Source organism: Spodoptera frugiperda, chromosome 8 (assembly GCF_023101765.2).
Source record: "Spodoptera frugiperda isolate SF20-4 chromosome 8, AGI-APGP_CSIRO_Sfru_2.0, whole genome shotgun sequence".
In the NCBI taxonomy this organism is placed as follows: domain Eukaryota; kingdom Metazoa; phylum Arthropoda; class Insecta; order Lepidoptera; family Noctuidae; genus Spodoptera; species Spodoptera frugiperda.
Genome location: NC_064219.1, coordinates 9957206 through 9973517, shown reverse-complemented (window position 1 = coordinate 9973517; position 16312 = coordinate 9957206). Strand labels below are relative to the sequence as shown.

The following is a 16312-nucleotide window of genomic DNA, read 5'->3' as shown; positions in this document are numbered from 1 at the left end:
ACTATATTTTCTTCCAATAGTTTAACTTTCCCGTAGAAATAAAAACCTTACGTAAAAAGTACGTCACCTGTACCTTAATTACTATGTTATCGGCTTACTCACATATTTTGACGAGGAATTAGCCAAGTTTCAAGCCATGCTAAAGGTAAGACATTATCAGTCGAGTTCCTCGCCAAACAGTTACATGAGTAAGCCGATAAATAATAATTACCGGTACCTTAACACAGAACACCATCTATTATCAATGGGTAGAACTATTACACTTATGAGGTTGGGAGAAAATAATTAACGAGGTGAAAAGTAATTAGGTTTTATCACTTTTTGGGGCCTGTAACACATATTTAGACTAACTTTTTAGCTATTGCAGTTACAGGTTAATATTTTTATTACATAAATCTTAGAATTGAGATACTTTTATCAATATAGGGTGACTGGTAATTAGGGAGCGATATTTAAACACGTGATTGTACTCATGATTACAAACAACTTTCCCAAAGAAACTTTTTTTACGTGAACTTGTATATTTGTAAACGCGTCACGACACCAGAGAAAATTCTAGTGTGGAACAAAGTTTTTGAAAAAAAAAGTTTCTCTGGGAAAGTTAGTTGTAATCATGATTACAATCACGTGTTAAGATATCTTTCACTAATTACCAGTCACCCTATACATATAAAAAGTAGCTAAAATAGCCTGAGATAAAACCAAAGTAAGAGTTACCTAACTACACTACACTGTATATCACACTCCGACAAAACTATACACATAAAAAAACACTTCCATCATCGAAGTTACACAAAATCAAACAATCCGACATTAATTAATTAATTACAACTAAAATATAAACAAAAGTCAATGCAAAAACTTGTAAAAAAGATATACTCTAAAGTAAGGTCACGTGATCAGTCGGCATAGAGAATCGTTTATAGAGTAAAGAGCATAGAGCTGTGTTTCATCTGTGGCCCTACACTGGCTGTTTTGTTTAACTAGTGTTGTTAATTCATGGAGGGCGTCGTCTAATACATCTCGGCGTTTTGGGTACCTGGGGACAAAAAAACAAACATAAGTATATGAAAACTTGACGAATAATAAATTATAAGGAAGATAGTTATCACTGTCATCACGTTGGAGAGCCATGGTTCGGCACGAATGGGCCGGCTCGACCGGAGGGATACCGCGGCCTTTTAGAAAACCGACGTGAAACAACCAACGCGTTGTGTATTTGCAGCGAGAAAGAGTTACCAGAGGCCTCGAGTCACTCTCGCAGAGTGCCAGACATTCACATTTTCGAAAAACTGAGGAATGAAATCTTTGAAAGGAATCTATGTATATCAATTAACCCTTTTTTGAGGGGGAAAAACATTAAATGACTTCTCTCACCTTGGGCGAGATCGAACGAAAGTGAGTGTCAGACTCTTACTAACTTGGTTGGTTCCTACTCCTGCTTTTCGAGCCGGAGCCCCCGTAACCCGCTAGGCAGTCCGCAACTCTGGTTCAATGAGCCCTACCATAACTTAAGACACGTTATGCCCTTTAGTCACCTAAACTATAATATGTAGTTAATAATATAAGAACCAGGGTCAAGAACCAGGTGGTGATAAGATAAAACTTGTTTATTTGCACTGAGAAGGGTTTAAGGTCATCGAATGCATTGATAGTGTCTGTTACTATTGCTATCGCCCTTTTGCAATTATTATATCAGTACCCTTAGTACAAGTTTGCTTTATATTTAACGAGATCGAAGCGAGAGCGCTTTCGGCGCTCTGTATCCTTAAACCGAAACTTTATGCTGTAGGCCTTACGCCGAACTCGCTCTCCTTTCGTATACTTTAAATGTAAAGCAAACTCGTACTAAGGTTCTCAGTTTGACCTGTAAGTATGTATGTATGTTTGTTTTTTGAAACAAGACGGTAATCGAGCAGACGTATTACCTGGTGGTAAGCAATCACCGCCGCCGATGGACACTTGAAACAGCAGAGCCGTTACAAGTGCATTGCCGGCTTTTTGGGAGTTAGGCATTAATTTGTGCGCGATTATCTCGCGTATGACGAAACCGATTTTGATGCGGATTTCAGCTTAGTATTTTTTTGAGTTGGAGGTTTTGGGGATATCACCTGACTTAAAAAATGGCGGTAAGAAAAATTTAAAACCGTTGCCTTCTTAAAAAATATTTTTTTTAAAGAAATGTGCCTATAAACTAGCAGACGGGTCACCTAATGGTAAGCAATCGCCGCCGCCCACGGTCACTTGAAACACCAGAGGCTTTTCCATTTTGTGCAAGAATACTCACGCATCAATAACCGCCATGAAGGCGTGGTGCATGTCGGCTGGGTCGAGCGGCGCGGCCAGCCCCGCGGCCAGCGCCCGCAGCGCGCCCGCCTCCAGGGACACCGCCACCACGTGCACTCGCACCCGGCTGATGCCCGCCTGCAGACCCAGGGACACTAGCGTCGACGTTATTTGGGTGTTTATCTGCGAATTAAATTAAGAAGTTGTTAGACGTTATTGGGTGTTTATCTGCGATTTAAATTAAGAAGTTGTTAGACGTTATTTGGGTGTTTATCTGTGAATTATATTAAAATGTTGTTGTTATTATGTTGTTATGTTGCCACAATATGCATGTACACCTCTGCCCACCCCTTCGGTGATAAAAAGGAGTGACGTTGTGTGTGTGTGTATTATGTTGTTTTTTGGTAAGATCCTTTCTTTATTGTATAAGTATAAATGGTATAGGTACATTTACAGATGTATGAGTTACTAAGACAACTAGGTAATTTAAAAGAAATATAAGATTTCTTTATCTTTGTATAAAAAAAATCTTAAAAGAGAAGGTAAACGTTTGCCCCTTTTTTCACAAAATGTATATGGACGAGAAAGGATCGATGGAACCGTCGATTAAAATTATGGGAAACATTTATTTAATAGTAAATGATATTAAAAACTAATGATGCTAAAGTTAAAATCAAAGTAACTGGCCGTCGTGCAAAGTGTAGCGGGTTTCGCACTGAGCAACTCTATGTATGTTTGTAAACGCACCCACGACACAGGAAAACATCTCAGTCTGAGACAACGTTTAAAAGAAAACTTTTCAAAGACGTCGTCACCTTGTCACTATCAAATAAACAGACACACAAACACACACAGCCGCATCACAATATAAATATGAGAAATGTCCAACTCACCTGGTTCTCACAATGCCTCTTGGAGTTCTTGTTCATCCTGTCTTTGGAGCCGATGCAGAAGCTCACTGAGGTCGTGAAGCCACCGTTTGACTTCTCACACTCCGACCAGCTCAGCGCGCGGTTTGACGTAGTACCAGCTGTGTGATAATAATAGTAATGGTTTTAGTGAATAGCCAGCCACAAAAGGTTTTATAAACCACGAAATAAATGCGTCTCAGGAACATAATAATGGACTGTCTTGGATCGCGCAACTAAATAAATCAGAAGATATCACTAAGAGCAAGGCCTCCATTTGTGCGTTGCGTCGCGTCGTCGTAACAGAACAATGCACGAGATGAAACGTCGCGCGCGACGATGCAACGGTGTAATGGGGCATGTCGTAAAAAATATATGGAAAACGACGATGCAACATAGTCCAACAAACAAGTGGGGCCGCGATTTAAGGGAAAAGAAAATAAAATCATATCGAACATCGAAATGATCATGAATATCAACTTACGTTCAGAATTCCTGACAGTATCGGGACACAGCTTCTGTCTGATGAAGTCCAGGACATCTATGTATGGCACTTTATGTTCTCTTAACCTGGAAAATGGTAGAATGAATTAAATATACTATGGCTTCGTAATTTTTTTTAGATATAGATATTTTTAGATATTTAGATAGTTTTTTTTGAGAGCATTTTAATCTTGAAAGACACGAATAGGCCGGCTCGACTGGAGTGATACCACGTGATGTGAAACAACGCTAGTGTTGTGTTTTGTTGTGTGAGTGAGGTGAGTGAGGAAGATTGGGAAGCGGGGTCCTTCCCAATCTTCTCTATTCCCGATTTCCCAACAATGCTTAACTTCCTAACCCCCAAAAGGCCGGCAACGCACTGGTAACACCTCTAGTATTTCAAGTGTCCATGGACGATGTCGACTGCTTACCATCAGGTGATGCGTCTGCACGTTTACCAGCGTGTTCCATTAAAAAAAAAACAGTAGTAACTTACCTCATCCCATCCCAGCAAGCCAGTCTAACATCAGCATCATCGTGCAGTATGAGCAGTCCGGGCCGCGCCAGGTCGTGTGCGTCGGCCGTGGAGTCATTGGCAGATGGCCACAGCGCGGCGCGCAGGCCGGCGGCCCACAGGTCGCGCGCCAGGCAGGCCCGGCGCCGCGCCGCCTGCCCGTCGCGACCCGACCCCGCCGCGCCCCATACACACACGCAGATTAGACCCATCTAAGGATGGTAAACGGTGATTAGGTATAGAAGTGAATATGGAAATGTGTTTAAAGTTGTTACATATTAGGTAAGTAAATGAAAAAAAATTACTTTTCACATAAATATATTATGTGAAAAGTAATTTTCAAAGAGAAAAAAGTGTAATTGAAAATATATCAGTCTGTAGGTATATCCCGCAATAAGACTATTATACTTGTTGTTGCATTGTCCTCTATGATTAGGAAAACAGTTGTAGTCTCGGCGTTAGTCCGTGGCGTCACACATAATTTTAAAGATTAAAAGCTTAAATTTCTGAACGCAGCCATGCACATTGGCAACACTGCGTCTGCAACACTAATTTCATTCGGATTTTATGTCACGTAACGGCGTCACGTTTTCCCACCTTTTTTACCAATTTTTAGTTAAAATAAGTGTTTCTAAAACTGTAATATGGGAAAGATAAAGTCGGAGTCAAGATCTAAACTGCTGAAGAAATTGAAGAAACTTGAAAAGGAACTTTTGAGCTCCGATTCGAGCGATGATGGTACGAAAATGGCCGGCCTTTCATCTTTTGCAAGTTTGCAATAAAGTTTATAGCTTCGCTATGCAGCAAAACAATTAACGCTACACCGTTTAAAGAACGTGTGTTTTTACTTTTGTGCCTGGGCGTCTTGCGCTTTGCATGTGTATGTAAAGGACGCGGCGACATTTTGCTATTTCATGCGCGATAGATACTTATGTACAAGGAATCGCACGAGCATTTACAAGGCCGGTTATTTTCTAGCAAGAACTGGCCTGACCTGTGGGACGTCCTGCGGGGGCGTACGTGGTCTACAATGGCTAAGTTATCAAATAATCAACCTCTGGGGTGTTCTGTGGGAGCACACGCGGTTGAGTCTTGCTAAGCTATCAAATAATCAACCTCTGGGGTGTTCTGTGGGAGCACACGCGGTTGAGTCTTATATAACCTTCAAGGGAAGTTCTGCGGGAACTTACATGGTTATATTGTGATGTGGCGAAAGCCACATGCTGTACCATAAGCCACATGCTGTACCATAAGCCACATGCTGTACCATAAGCCACATGCTGTACCATAAGTCACATGCTGTACCATAAGCACAGCTTGCATTGTGTTTTACTTCCAGAAACTGGAAAGACACCATTAACATTATCACATTACATGGAGGAAGACATTGAAAATGTCCCTCCGGATAATGAATGCATAGAATTGAGCAATGCTCAACAAAATGATACATATGTACATTGTACAACAAGATGTAAATGTGGAAAATATAGAATCTTTATGAGAATTACCTGAAGCCTTACCACATGAAGAGATGTTGGATCCTCAGGTAATAGACATATAAGGTGTGAAGTCACAGCTGGTGAGAGTAGGAGGAGAGTTACACAAACAAATAGCACAAAGGTGATTGGGGGAATGGCATACTGATGAAAATTCACCGTTCTCCAACATGAAATTAATGGTGCATCTTTTGTTAAACCCGGAGGTAAGCACTACAATCAATGATTAATAATCCCAGAAGTGTGACCAAATGATACAAACAAAACAGAAACAAACCTCAACAGCCTTGGCATGTCTGGGTTCATGTCTTCAAATGTGCATGAGAGATAATTAAGGACATAGATGGATATCATTAGAATACTGAATGATGCTCCAATCCTACTCTGTGACTATAAATTTAGATAGAAAGGGACGTAAGTCCCTCCTGTTATCAGTTATAAATAAAAATGTGAAAGATTTTCTATTGCAATCTGGAACAGAAATCTATCTATTTGGTGAAGATCTAGGAGAAGAGATCAGAACAGCAAGATCAGTCAAGAGATCTGGTCAAGAACTGAGGTGGCTGAAACAAAAAGGTTCACTACAAAGCGAAGTACATGGGTGCCTCAGACAGGTACTCCTAAAATAAATAATAATAAAGCTTTAAACTGGCGGGGTCCTCCTCAGGCAGATGCTAAAAAGAGGGGGGGCCGTCACCCAGAACACCAGCAGCAGTCAGGACCAGGGAGAGCATGAGGAGTCAACCTCAACGCAAATGAACCAACAGGTGAGTAGACTTAACTACCACTTAAATAATTGAAAACTTGATAACTCAGGATCCAATTATTCTCAGTTGGGTTGCGGGATACTCAACCCCTTTGTGTGATAAACCACACCAGAGTTTAACTCAAGATCCAATTATTCTCGGTTGGGTTGCAGGATATTCAATCCTTTTGCATAGTAAACCATACCAGTGTTGTACTCAAAATGATAGGTTTTCTGAACTAGAATCTTTACAGATCACCGCAGAAATTAACCAGTTAAGTACATGCTATGAAAGCAATACAAACTTGCAAACCTGTAAAAAGATTCATTGTGTTCACCTATTTTCCTTGTTAAAAAGAGCAATGGAACTTTTCGTTTTGTTCTAAGTTTAAAGAATTTAAATAATTTTGTTGAAACTGAGTATTTCAAATTGGAAAATACCGAACAGTGTGCAAGTTTTTACAAAAAGATGATGTTCTTGTCATCTTATATCTGAAATATACTTGTTAGTAAGTAAGTATCAACAAGGATAGTGAGAAATATTTAAGATTTATTTTTCAAGGAAAACACTATCAGTTAAATACTTTTGTTTTATTCTTGGGCCTTTGTACGGCTCCATCAACATTCACAAAAATCATGAACCAATGATGGTTTTGTTAAGAGAAAGAGGTTGTATATCAGTTATCTATTTAGATGACTTTTTGTTTTTTAAGTATATGAAACAACTATTTTATTATGTTACATAAACAAAATTTTTATAACAACAGTGTATACAAAACATACAAGCAACTGTGAATTTACTAAAAACATTAGGATTTATAGTTAGCCGAGCAAAGAGAATAGTTAAGTGTGATGTTACAACTGTAACTTTTATTGTTACTATTCAATACTATAGATATGACTCTTAACATTACTGAAAAGGAAAGAAATATATTCTTTTATTGTTTTTTCCAAGCTTATAAAAGAATTACTGTATAAAATTATGATCAAAGTTAGAATTTAGGCTAATTAAAGGCTGAGTCTAGGGCTCACATAAATTCACTGGAATGAATAGCTGCCTTTTTTGTTTTAAAAATGTTTGCTTATAAATGAAGAAATAGTGATAATATTACTGCAGTAACCTATATGTATAAATAGATTAGGAGGAATTTAATATAATTTTTTACATAGGATTTCTAAGAATATTTGGCAATGGTGTGAATTTTAAAAGACTATTGTTTGATGCTAATTACATAAACACTAAAGATAGTGTGATAGCTTTTTTGAGTCTAGAAGGAAGATAGGAAGATAGACATTACAAAATGGGAACTGAGCAATATAAACAATCCAAAGGTTATTGATGAATTTGGTAAATCTTTAATTGATTTATTTGCATCACATACTAATGCAAGGTGTTGCACTTATATGTCATGGCAACCAGACCTAGGAGCTGTTGCAGTTGATGCTTTCACCATTCCTTGGACTAAATACAGCTTATTTTATTTATTATTTCTCCTCCATTCTCTATGGTTCTTAAAACCCTAGAAAATAAATTACAGACAAAGCAACAGGTATAATAGTTGTGCTCCATTGGGTCACTCAGTGGTTATTGTTATTGTTAATAGATTATTGTTAAAGGAACCTGTTATATTTTTACCTTCTAAGTCCTTATCTTGCATAATTCCAGATTGTTACACCCCTTTTATAAGAAAGTGGTATTGATGGTAGAAGCATTATCAGGAAAACATAGAGTTAGGAATTTGTGATGAAGCAGTTCTTGTCTTGATGAATTCAATATCTAAAGATACTTTGAATCATGCAAATCATGCATGCATGTGCATTAGTATCATAGGCTAAGTATTTAAATCCATAAATATAAACATTACTAAGCCTACCATTACTGAAGTTATTCAGTACCGTACTTTGTGATTCAATGAAAGAGTTACAGTTAGTAACATATGGTAATTTGAATTCCGTAAGATTAGCTCTATCATTAGTTATAGGACCACATTTGGATACCGATCATTAGATCAAAAGATTGTTCAAGGGATTTTTTAAATTAAGACCCCCAAACCCAAATATAATAATACTTGGGATATGTCTTTGTAATTGATTATATTGAAAAGAGTTATACTCTAGAGAAAGAATTATCTGCAGATTGTTACCAAGAAAACCTTATTAACGTTGGCCACGGGTTAAAGGGCTCAAACAGTAGCCCTGATTAATATTATTAATATAATGATTAAACAAGACTGTATTAATCAATTCATCAATCTATTTGTATAAGATAGATTGATCAAGACTTTAGGACCAAACAGGGTCAACTTTTTATAACTGATCCTTTTCTTTAATGCTAGGAAAGGAGTATGTCCAGCCACTGCGGTGGTCAACAATTTAAAAGTTACAAAGGGTTTACGTGATTTTAAAAGTACTAGCTTATTTGTATCTACAAAGGAGCCATATAAAGCTGTGTGCTTCAGTACAATCAGCCGTTGGGTCAAAAGAGCCATGGAAGAGAGTGGAATTGACACTAGTGTATTTTCAACACACAGTACCCGACATGCAACAACATTAGCAGTTTTCAGCAAGTGGGGAAATATTGATGAAATACGACGAACGGCTGCTTGCATTGGAGAGTCTTCAATTTTTTGCAAGTTTTTTCATAACAGACCAATAATTAATAAAAGTTTTCTTAGAACCTTTTCTTCAACAATGTGAATGATATTTGGAATTAGTTTGAATTACGCAGTTAATAGATATATAACTGTTCAGTTATATATTTAATTAAGAAGTGTATATTTTTTAAAAAATAACTCTGTTGATTGTTATTTTTAAACAAATGTTTATTGTTTTTACAACTGGTCTTTGAACATCTACAACTGTTTTCCTAATCATAGAGGACAATGCAACAACAAGTATAATTAAATAGTCAAACGAACTTACCTGTAAGTGAAGTTCGACTGTAATTATTCTTGTTGTTGCATTGTCCGAAGATGATTAGTCCCACCCTACCCAGATCCTTCATGTTATATAAATATAAACATGAACCCTATGTTGTAAAACCAATAAATGGCTATGAACTTAATGAAATTAGTGTTGCAGACGCAGTGTTGCCAATGTGCATGGCTGCGTTCAGAAATTTAAGCTTTTAATCTTTAAAATTATGTGTGACGCCACGGACTAACGCCGAGACTACAACTGTTTTCCTAATCATCTTCGGACAATGCAACAACAAGAATAATTACAGTCGAACTTCACTTACAGGTAAGTTCGTTTGACTATTTAATTATATTAAGCAGATAGATAAAATGGAGCAAGTTAAATTTCAATGATTTATTATTTAAAAAGACCAACCAAAAACAATACAAGATCAATATTGATTCGTTATTATATCGTTTTTAACCAGAGCTTATTTCCATACACACAAAAAAAATATGGTTACTCCAGGCTTACAAAGAATATTTACGTACTTATTCGAAATATCTACTTTAAACCAACAACAATAACACACAAAATTCTAAACCAATACATACCTCAACATTAGGCTGTTGGATTGGCGTCTCAGCGTCCATCTTTTTCAATATGGCCGCCATTCTCTCCAAAGACATAGAGAACCCAACTGAACTAGACTTTAGTTCGGTACTGTCATGATCCTTCTCCGTTGATGCTACCTTCCAGAATTCTGCTACCAAGGCATCGTATCTAGAAAGAAAGAAGGAAATAAGAATTTTGGAGATGAATGGTGGCGCTAGTGTAGTTTATAGTCGACTAGGGAGTGCTAAGCTATTAATCATCACGCCTTTTATCGCCGAAGAGGCAGGCAGATAGTGCTAAGCTAACTTTTGGAATTGTACTTAAATTCATAAAAAGAAAGATGCAGATTAAATTTGTAATAAGGATGATGACGGAATTCAAAATCTATTTAGTCTGTCAGTAAGGTAATGAAACAATATTAGAACCAACTTCGTTCCCACTCCTGCTTTTCGAGCCGGAGCCCCGCTAAACCCGCTAGGTAGTCCGTAGCTCCAGATAAAACAAACTTAGTATATTTCTACTCGTAGTCAGACCACTCAAAATAAAATAGGACACCCAAAATCCAGTTAAAATAAAGTAAAATATTCTCAACTCACCTTCCTCCCGCTGCAATAAGATCTCCTGCCCTGTGTTTGGCAGTAACGACTTTATTGTCCGTATTCCTGATGACCGACATTTGCCAGAATATTCCAGAATGCTGCGTCGCATTATAGGCTAGGAACGGAGCTACTGTGATTGGGCACTGTAAAAAAATTATTGCTTGATAAGTGAGATACAAAATTTATTTGGAGTTTTTTTTTATGAAACATTGCACACTAGGATTTTCTTCTGTGTCGTAGGTGCGTTTACAAACATATAAGTTCACATACACATGACATCCAGACCCGAAACAACAATTTGTGGATCACACAGAGTTGCTCCATGCGGGAATCGAACCCGCTACACACTTTGCAGTCAGTCAGGTACTTTTAAACAGTTCAAATACAATCAGAATATGTCTACCCGTAGTGTTTTACGAGAATAAGCTTCTTTTTCTTAAACCCAACTTAATACAGAAGTTACTATAATATCCGACAACCTCAGCCAAACTTATAAATCATACAAACATCATGACTATGGGCCCCGATTTACACCGAAACTAATCGAACCAGCTCGTAAATTGTAAAAGTAAAATAAAGATAATACAAACCTCACAACCCAAAGCCTTAGCGTTTCTATACACAGCCTCCAAATCATGAACAGCTTGCGACACGACTTTGCTCCATTTAGCATGTTTCACATACGGTATGACTAGTTCTCTCACTTCATGTATTGGCACGTCTGCGTCCATTAGACGCAGGAGGTTCGATACATCTTTGTTTGTGATGCAAAGGGATGTTAGGTGGGTTTGTAGTTGTAAGCTGGTTATACGACCTGTGGGAGGAGAATGGAATTCGTTATGTTGATGGTAATTTTGATAGTTATGTCAAATTTGGTGGTGTGGTGTGTGTTTTGTTAGGAATGCAAATTGATTTGGAAAACAGACACAATCTAGATACATTTGCTGTATCGATTTACACTGTAGGAAAATTATATACTGCCAGCCATAGTAAAGCGTATTCACAAATACTAGGACCTAAGACAAATAATTGGATAGATTTCTTAGAAAAAATATCGACCTTTGATACAATTTTTAAATATTTTATTTTAATTTGATGATCTACTTAATTCTCGTTCTTTTCAAGAAATAAGATTAACGTAAAAATTTGTTGACATTATAACGCAGTATTTCATATAAAATTCATAGAAAAGATAGTTTTTAACGTTTCAAAAAAAGTATTATAATTAATTTATTCTTACAGAATACTTACCAAAACTAACATCAACGAGTACAGGGTATATGTCGGCGTGTTTGTCCATGGGCACCCCGCAGGACAGTAGTAGAGTGCGCAGTAACTCCGTGTGGTTCAGCTGTAGAGACACTTTCAGACAACTCTCTGACGCCGCCCGACTGGCCACTACTAGGAGCTCTGAATCCGGCCATAGGGAGTCTGTGATATAATGTAAGAAATAAGTATAAACTAGTTTGTTAACTGGTAAGTGTATGGGTTAAGCCATACCCGAGGTTATTTGAACAAATAATACAACGTCACGCCTTTTATCCCCGAAGGGGTAGGCAGAGGTGCACATTATGGCACGTAATGTCACTATACAATGTACATTCACTTTTCACTATTTGTGTTATAAGTCCCATGTAATAGGGGGTGGGCCTATTGCTATATACTGGGCACAATTCCAGACTCCGTTCTATTACTGTAAAATTTTCGAGAAAACCGAAAAAGACCCAGTAATATATTGCCCGACTCGGGAATCGAACCCGAGCCCCTTGTCTTCGCTGAACGCGCTAAGGGTACAGAGCAAGATATACAGTCATCAGAATCATAACACAAAGCTAAAACAAATGCACTTTGCCTTGTACTACAAAAGTTTATAAATTAATATTGACCAAAATTATAAACCACGTACCAGTCTTCGGCGACACGATATCGAAAGCACACTCGGTTATTTCTCTTGGATGAAACCCTTGCACATGTTTCTCCCTGTAAACTCGATCCACGACGTAACGACGCATGTACTTTGTGCCATTGTATGCTATATGCCTGTTGGAATAAGGGTTATATTAGTTTACATGTATTGTGTAGGTATATGAATTGTTTTATGATCACATCATCACTTCATTATAAAGACTCTTGTTGCTTCTTTTGAACTAGTAAGAATCTTCTGACTTGAACATAAACATCACAGTAAAATAAACCTTATTACTTCTACATAAAGTTCCGAATAACTTAACACAAGCTTCGGGTAAGGTTGTCTCAAGTAATGAGGCTAGAGCTCCATGGAACCTAGATAGAATATTTTGTCATGGAAAAATAAACCCTAATTACTACACAATAAAGTTCAAATTACCAAATCACAAACACTTACCTAGCAAACGGCAGTCTCAAATCATGAGGTAGATGTACGACGGAGCCCGATGACGTCATCACTTTCACGGCGTTGGCATGCTGGTCCCAGGCTGATGCGCGGGGAATTAGTAGGGGAGGGGAGAATTCTGTGGCACCGTGGCTACGGAACACCTGTAAAAGATATTAAAAAATCTAGCTTTAATATACGAATATGAAGAATGAACTACCTCTATCTTTAGGGCCAGCGTCGAGAATCTAGGGTCTGCATAAAGGGTTCCTAATCTTTTGTTGATCAAGAAATATGTTTTTTTTTTTCGAAAGAAGTAAGATGTAAGATGCGTAACAATTGGTGATCCACAGTCTCTGTCTACCTCCATGGGAGACCGGCGTGAGGATATGTGTGTATAACAATATATCAAACATCAGGGTGCTTAGTCTTGAAACCAATCACAATGCAATTTCGATCCAATAAAATCTCATCAATGTCTTTTGACACAACCCCCAATGTTAAGTGTTAAAATAGCATTTATAGTACGGAATATGAAGCCAAACTCAATACCATTTAGTTCATTCAATATCCATGCAATACGAATGAAATGTACGAAACACTCAAGAGTACGAAATTTCACAATATCAATGTCGATCTATCGGAATTGGATTCAAGAGTAAGTCTCCGGATGCATTACGCGCACGTTCTTTAATAAGTCTAGAAACTTGTATACTTCTGCCAACCCCTTTGGTTAATAACAGACTTGATGTTATGTTAAACCAAAAATAACGTATTGGATTTACTGCCTATACTTAAAAAAAGAGAACAGAAGAGATTATACTAGAACGAACGGACGGACGATGGTAAAGATAAAATTTCAAACATTATTTAAATTAAAAAAAAATAAGTAATAAATAACACCATTAGATATTTAAATTAAATTAATCAAAGTCGGTTTTCATATTGAACGACTATTTTCTACGTTGAAAAAACCTTAATAGAACTTTTATCAACTCAATATAAACACGAGACCGCACGCTAAAAACCCGCGGTTATGAATCAATTCATCAACGCGACAAGATCAATTAATTTTTTGATTTTAAATACTTCGTAAATATGTTTTGTAACTTTCGAATATAATTTTATTGAAATTACTTTTCAAACTTTTTTTATTATCAACAAAATAAATAAAACCGTTATTTAACTATAATAACGCAAAATAATACTTAATTAAACATGTGTATCAATAAAAAAAGTAAAAAACAAATTTAACAATTAACAAAAAGAATCGACGAGGATGGGATTCGAACCCACGCGTGCAGAGCACATTGGATTAGCAGTCCAACGCCTTAACCACTCGGCCACCTCGTCATGTCCGATAGACGGCGAAATTAACGACCACACTCGACATTGCTTATATATTATTGAAATTCAGCATTTTACATAATGATTTAAAAATTAATATTTCAAGAATTTGTATTAAAATGTAGATTTTTGCAAAATGTTATGTGTTTTACCGTTGAAAAAATTTAACTAAGTATACATAACTTTGTTATTGACATTTGTTTTGCGTATTTTTATATGTGGTCTATAGTAGCAGAAGAAAATTTTATATGTATCTATCTAAGTGCGAACAGCGCAGTCTTGTTATGTTTAAAATTTTAATCGCACACTCCTGATGAAAATTTCGTAAAAGACAAATCCAAAAACCTTTCACAGCTACGATACACCACTAAAATAAGAAAAAAAAAAACAAGCCAAAACCTACCTTAGTAACAGCATCCTTAATCTGCAACAACAACTCCTGTGGCTTCGTCTTCATGTCATTATGGTAAGTATAGTCCTCGGCAGCCGACGGCCGCTGGTCCAGGCAGGCGGCGACCAGTCGTGTGTACCCTCGCGCCCCCCTGTCGCTCAGTGCGTGGGACAGTAGCCCCGCTAGTGCACCCTCAGGTACGGCCCGAGGTACGTGGGAACTGCCTAATAATTCTGCGCAAGTAGGACGCAAACTTGGTTCGTGGTTTAGTAGCCACCTGAAAGAATGATAGTGGTTAAATTATTGAGAATTCTTTTTTGACGTTGGGTAAAATATCGGATTCTTATAAACATTTCTTTTTTTTACATTTAATGGGTCTACGTTTGGCCGCTATCTCACCTGATGGTAAGTGAGCGAGTTTGTGTGTGTATGTTTGTTACTCAATCATGTCCAAAATGGCTGAAGGGATCAGGATGAAAATCTTAATAGGGGTAGAACACTAAAATGCGCGTGATGCCGCTTTTAAGAACAAGTAGGTACATATAGATCAAATTGAAATATCTTTACTAATTACTAATAATATATACAGCTGAAGTTTGTTTAAAAACACTAATCTCCGGAACTACTGGTCCGATTTGAATAATAATTTTTGTGTTGGATAATGCGTTTATCAAGAAAAGTTATAAAACATCAAAACGAACGCTCCAATCAAAACGGACCAAATAGAGGGGATGGAATCGCGCATAAGTAATTAGTTACTTCATTTTCACTTCAGACTAACCTGATAACATGAATCTGCCTCGCATTCTCCTCTTTTTCGAAACCCTTAGGCATTATAATGTCCTTGCTCCTCAAGTTGGAGAGGACCAGCATCCTCTCCATCCCGGTGTCGAGGGGGGGATGGAACATCTCAAAGAGGATGATGCCCAGCGAGTATATGTCCACCTTCTGGTTGTATATGACTTTGGAACTGGATTGCAGGAGTTCCGGAGCCACGTATAAAGCTGTGCCGATCTGGAAAGTTGGGAAATTATATAATTAGCATTATTTTTGGTTTGCGGTTTGTTGTGGGGATAGGTGGTAGTAATTGCTATGCTAGGGTCAGGTTCGATTTTGTTATAGTGGTTGTCGTTGTCGTGTTGAATCCTGGTTTGTTAGGTATATTTAGAAATAACGGGTAATTTTTTTTTTATGCATTTTCAAAGGTACAATGTGTGCGAGAATCGAACCCGCTACACGTTTCACTTGCAGTCTTTAGCACATGTAAGTGAAACGTGTAGCGTACTTTCTCTTTCGAGAATAAGTATTCTCGAAGAAAATACATTTTACTTTGCGTTATAATATGTATGTAGGTAAAAGTTTCTTACCTGGCCCGTCAGTGATCCACCAATTTCCTCTTGCTTAGCTTTTTCTGAAAAATGAAACATAACATTAACGTTATACATATGAACGCAAATAAAAGAAGTTTATAAGGTGTTTTTCTCTGTATTTTTAACATATTTCATGTATCAGTTAGATCGGGTTTCATTAACCCTAGGGGTAACTTTGACCCAAACTTTTAAAAGGGGGTCAAAGTTACCATCTATGGTCAATAAAACCTGATCGTACGGTATTAACCCATCATGTGCCAGCTCTACGCGAGACACAATGTATTTTCTATATACGATTCAAAAGGTT

General features: G+C 37.4%; 1 protein-coding gene and 1 non-coding gene across 2 annotated transcripts in view; both read right to left on the bottom strand.

Annotated features, from left to right (window-relative positions):
* Positions 1-162: 162 nt before the first annotated feature.
* The window catches only part of LOC118275792 (eIF-2-alpha kinase GCN2), a 33704-nt gene continuing 17554 nt past the window's right edge, over positions 163-16312 (bottom strand). The window contains exons 15-28 of the mRNA XM_050695411.1: positions 16003-16046; positions 15417-15649; positions 14648-14912; positions 12910-13061; positions 12451-12584; positions 11796-11975; positions 11135-11358; positions 10542-10687; positions 9945-10113; positions 4174-4403; positions 3679-3764; positions 3180-3316; positions 2288-2469; positions 163-1039 (exon numbers count right to left, since the gene is read on the bottom strand). Of these exons, the coding sequence (XP_050551368.1) occupies positions 892-1039; positions 2288-2469; positions 3180-3316; positions 3679-3764; positions 4174-4403; positions 9945-10113; positions 10542-10687; positions 11135-11358; positions 11796-11975; positions 12451-12584; positions 12910-13061; positions 14648-14912; positions 15417-15649; positions 16003-16046 (2330 nt within the window). The 3' untranslated portion in view covers positions 163-891. The remainder of the gene's footprint in view (positions 1040-2287; positions 2470-3179; positions 3317-3678; positions 3765-4173; positions 4404-9944; positions 10114-10541; positions 10688-11134; positions 11359-11795; positions 11976-12450; positions 12585-12909; positions 13062-14647; positions 14913-15416; positions 15650-16002; positions 16047-16312) is intronic.
* Trnas-gcu (transfer RNA serine (anticodon GCU)) lies at positions 14169-14250 on the bottom strand. The gene has a single exon. It is a non-coding gene; the product is annotated as a tRNA-Ser (tRNA).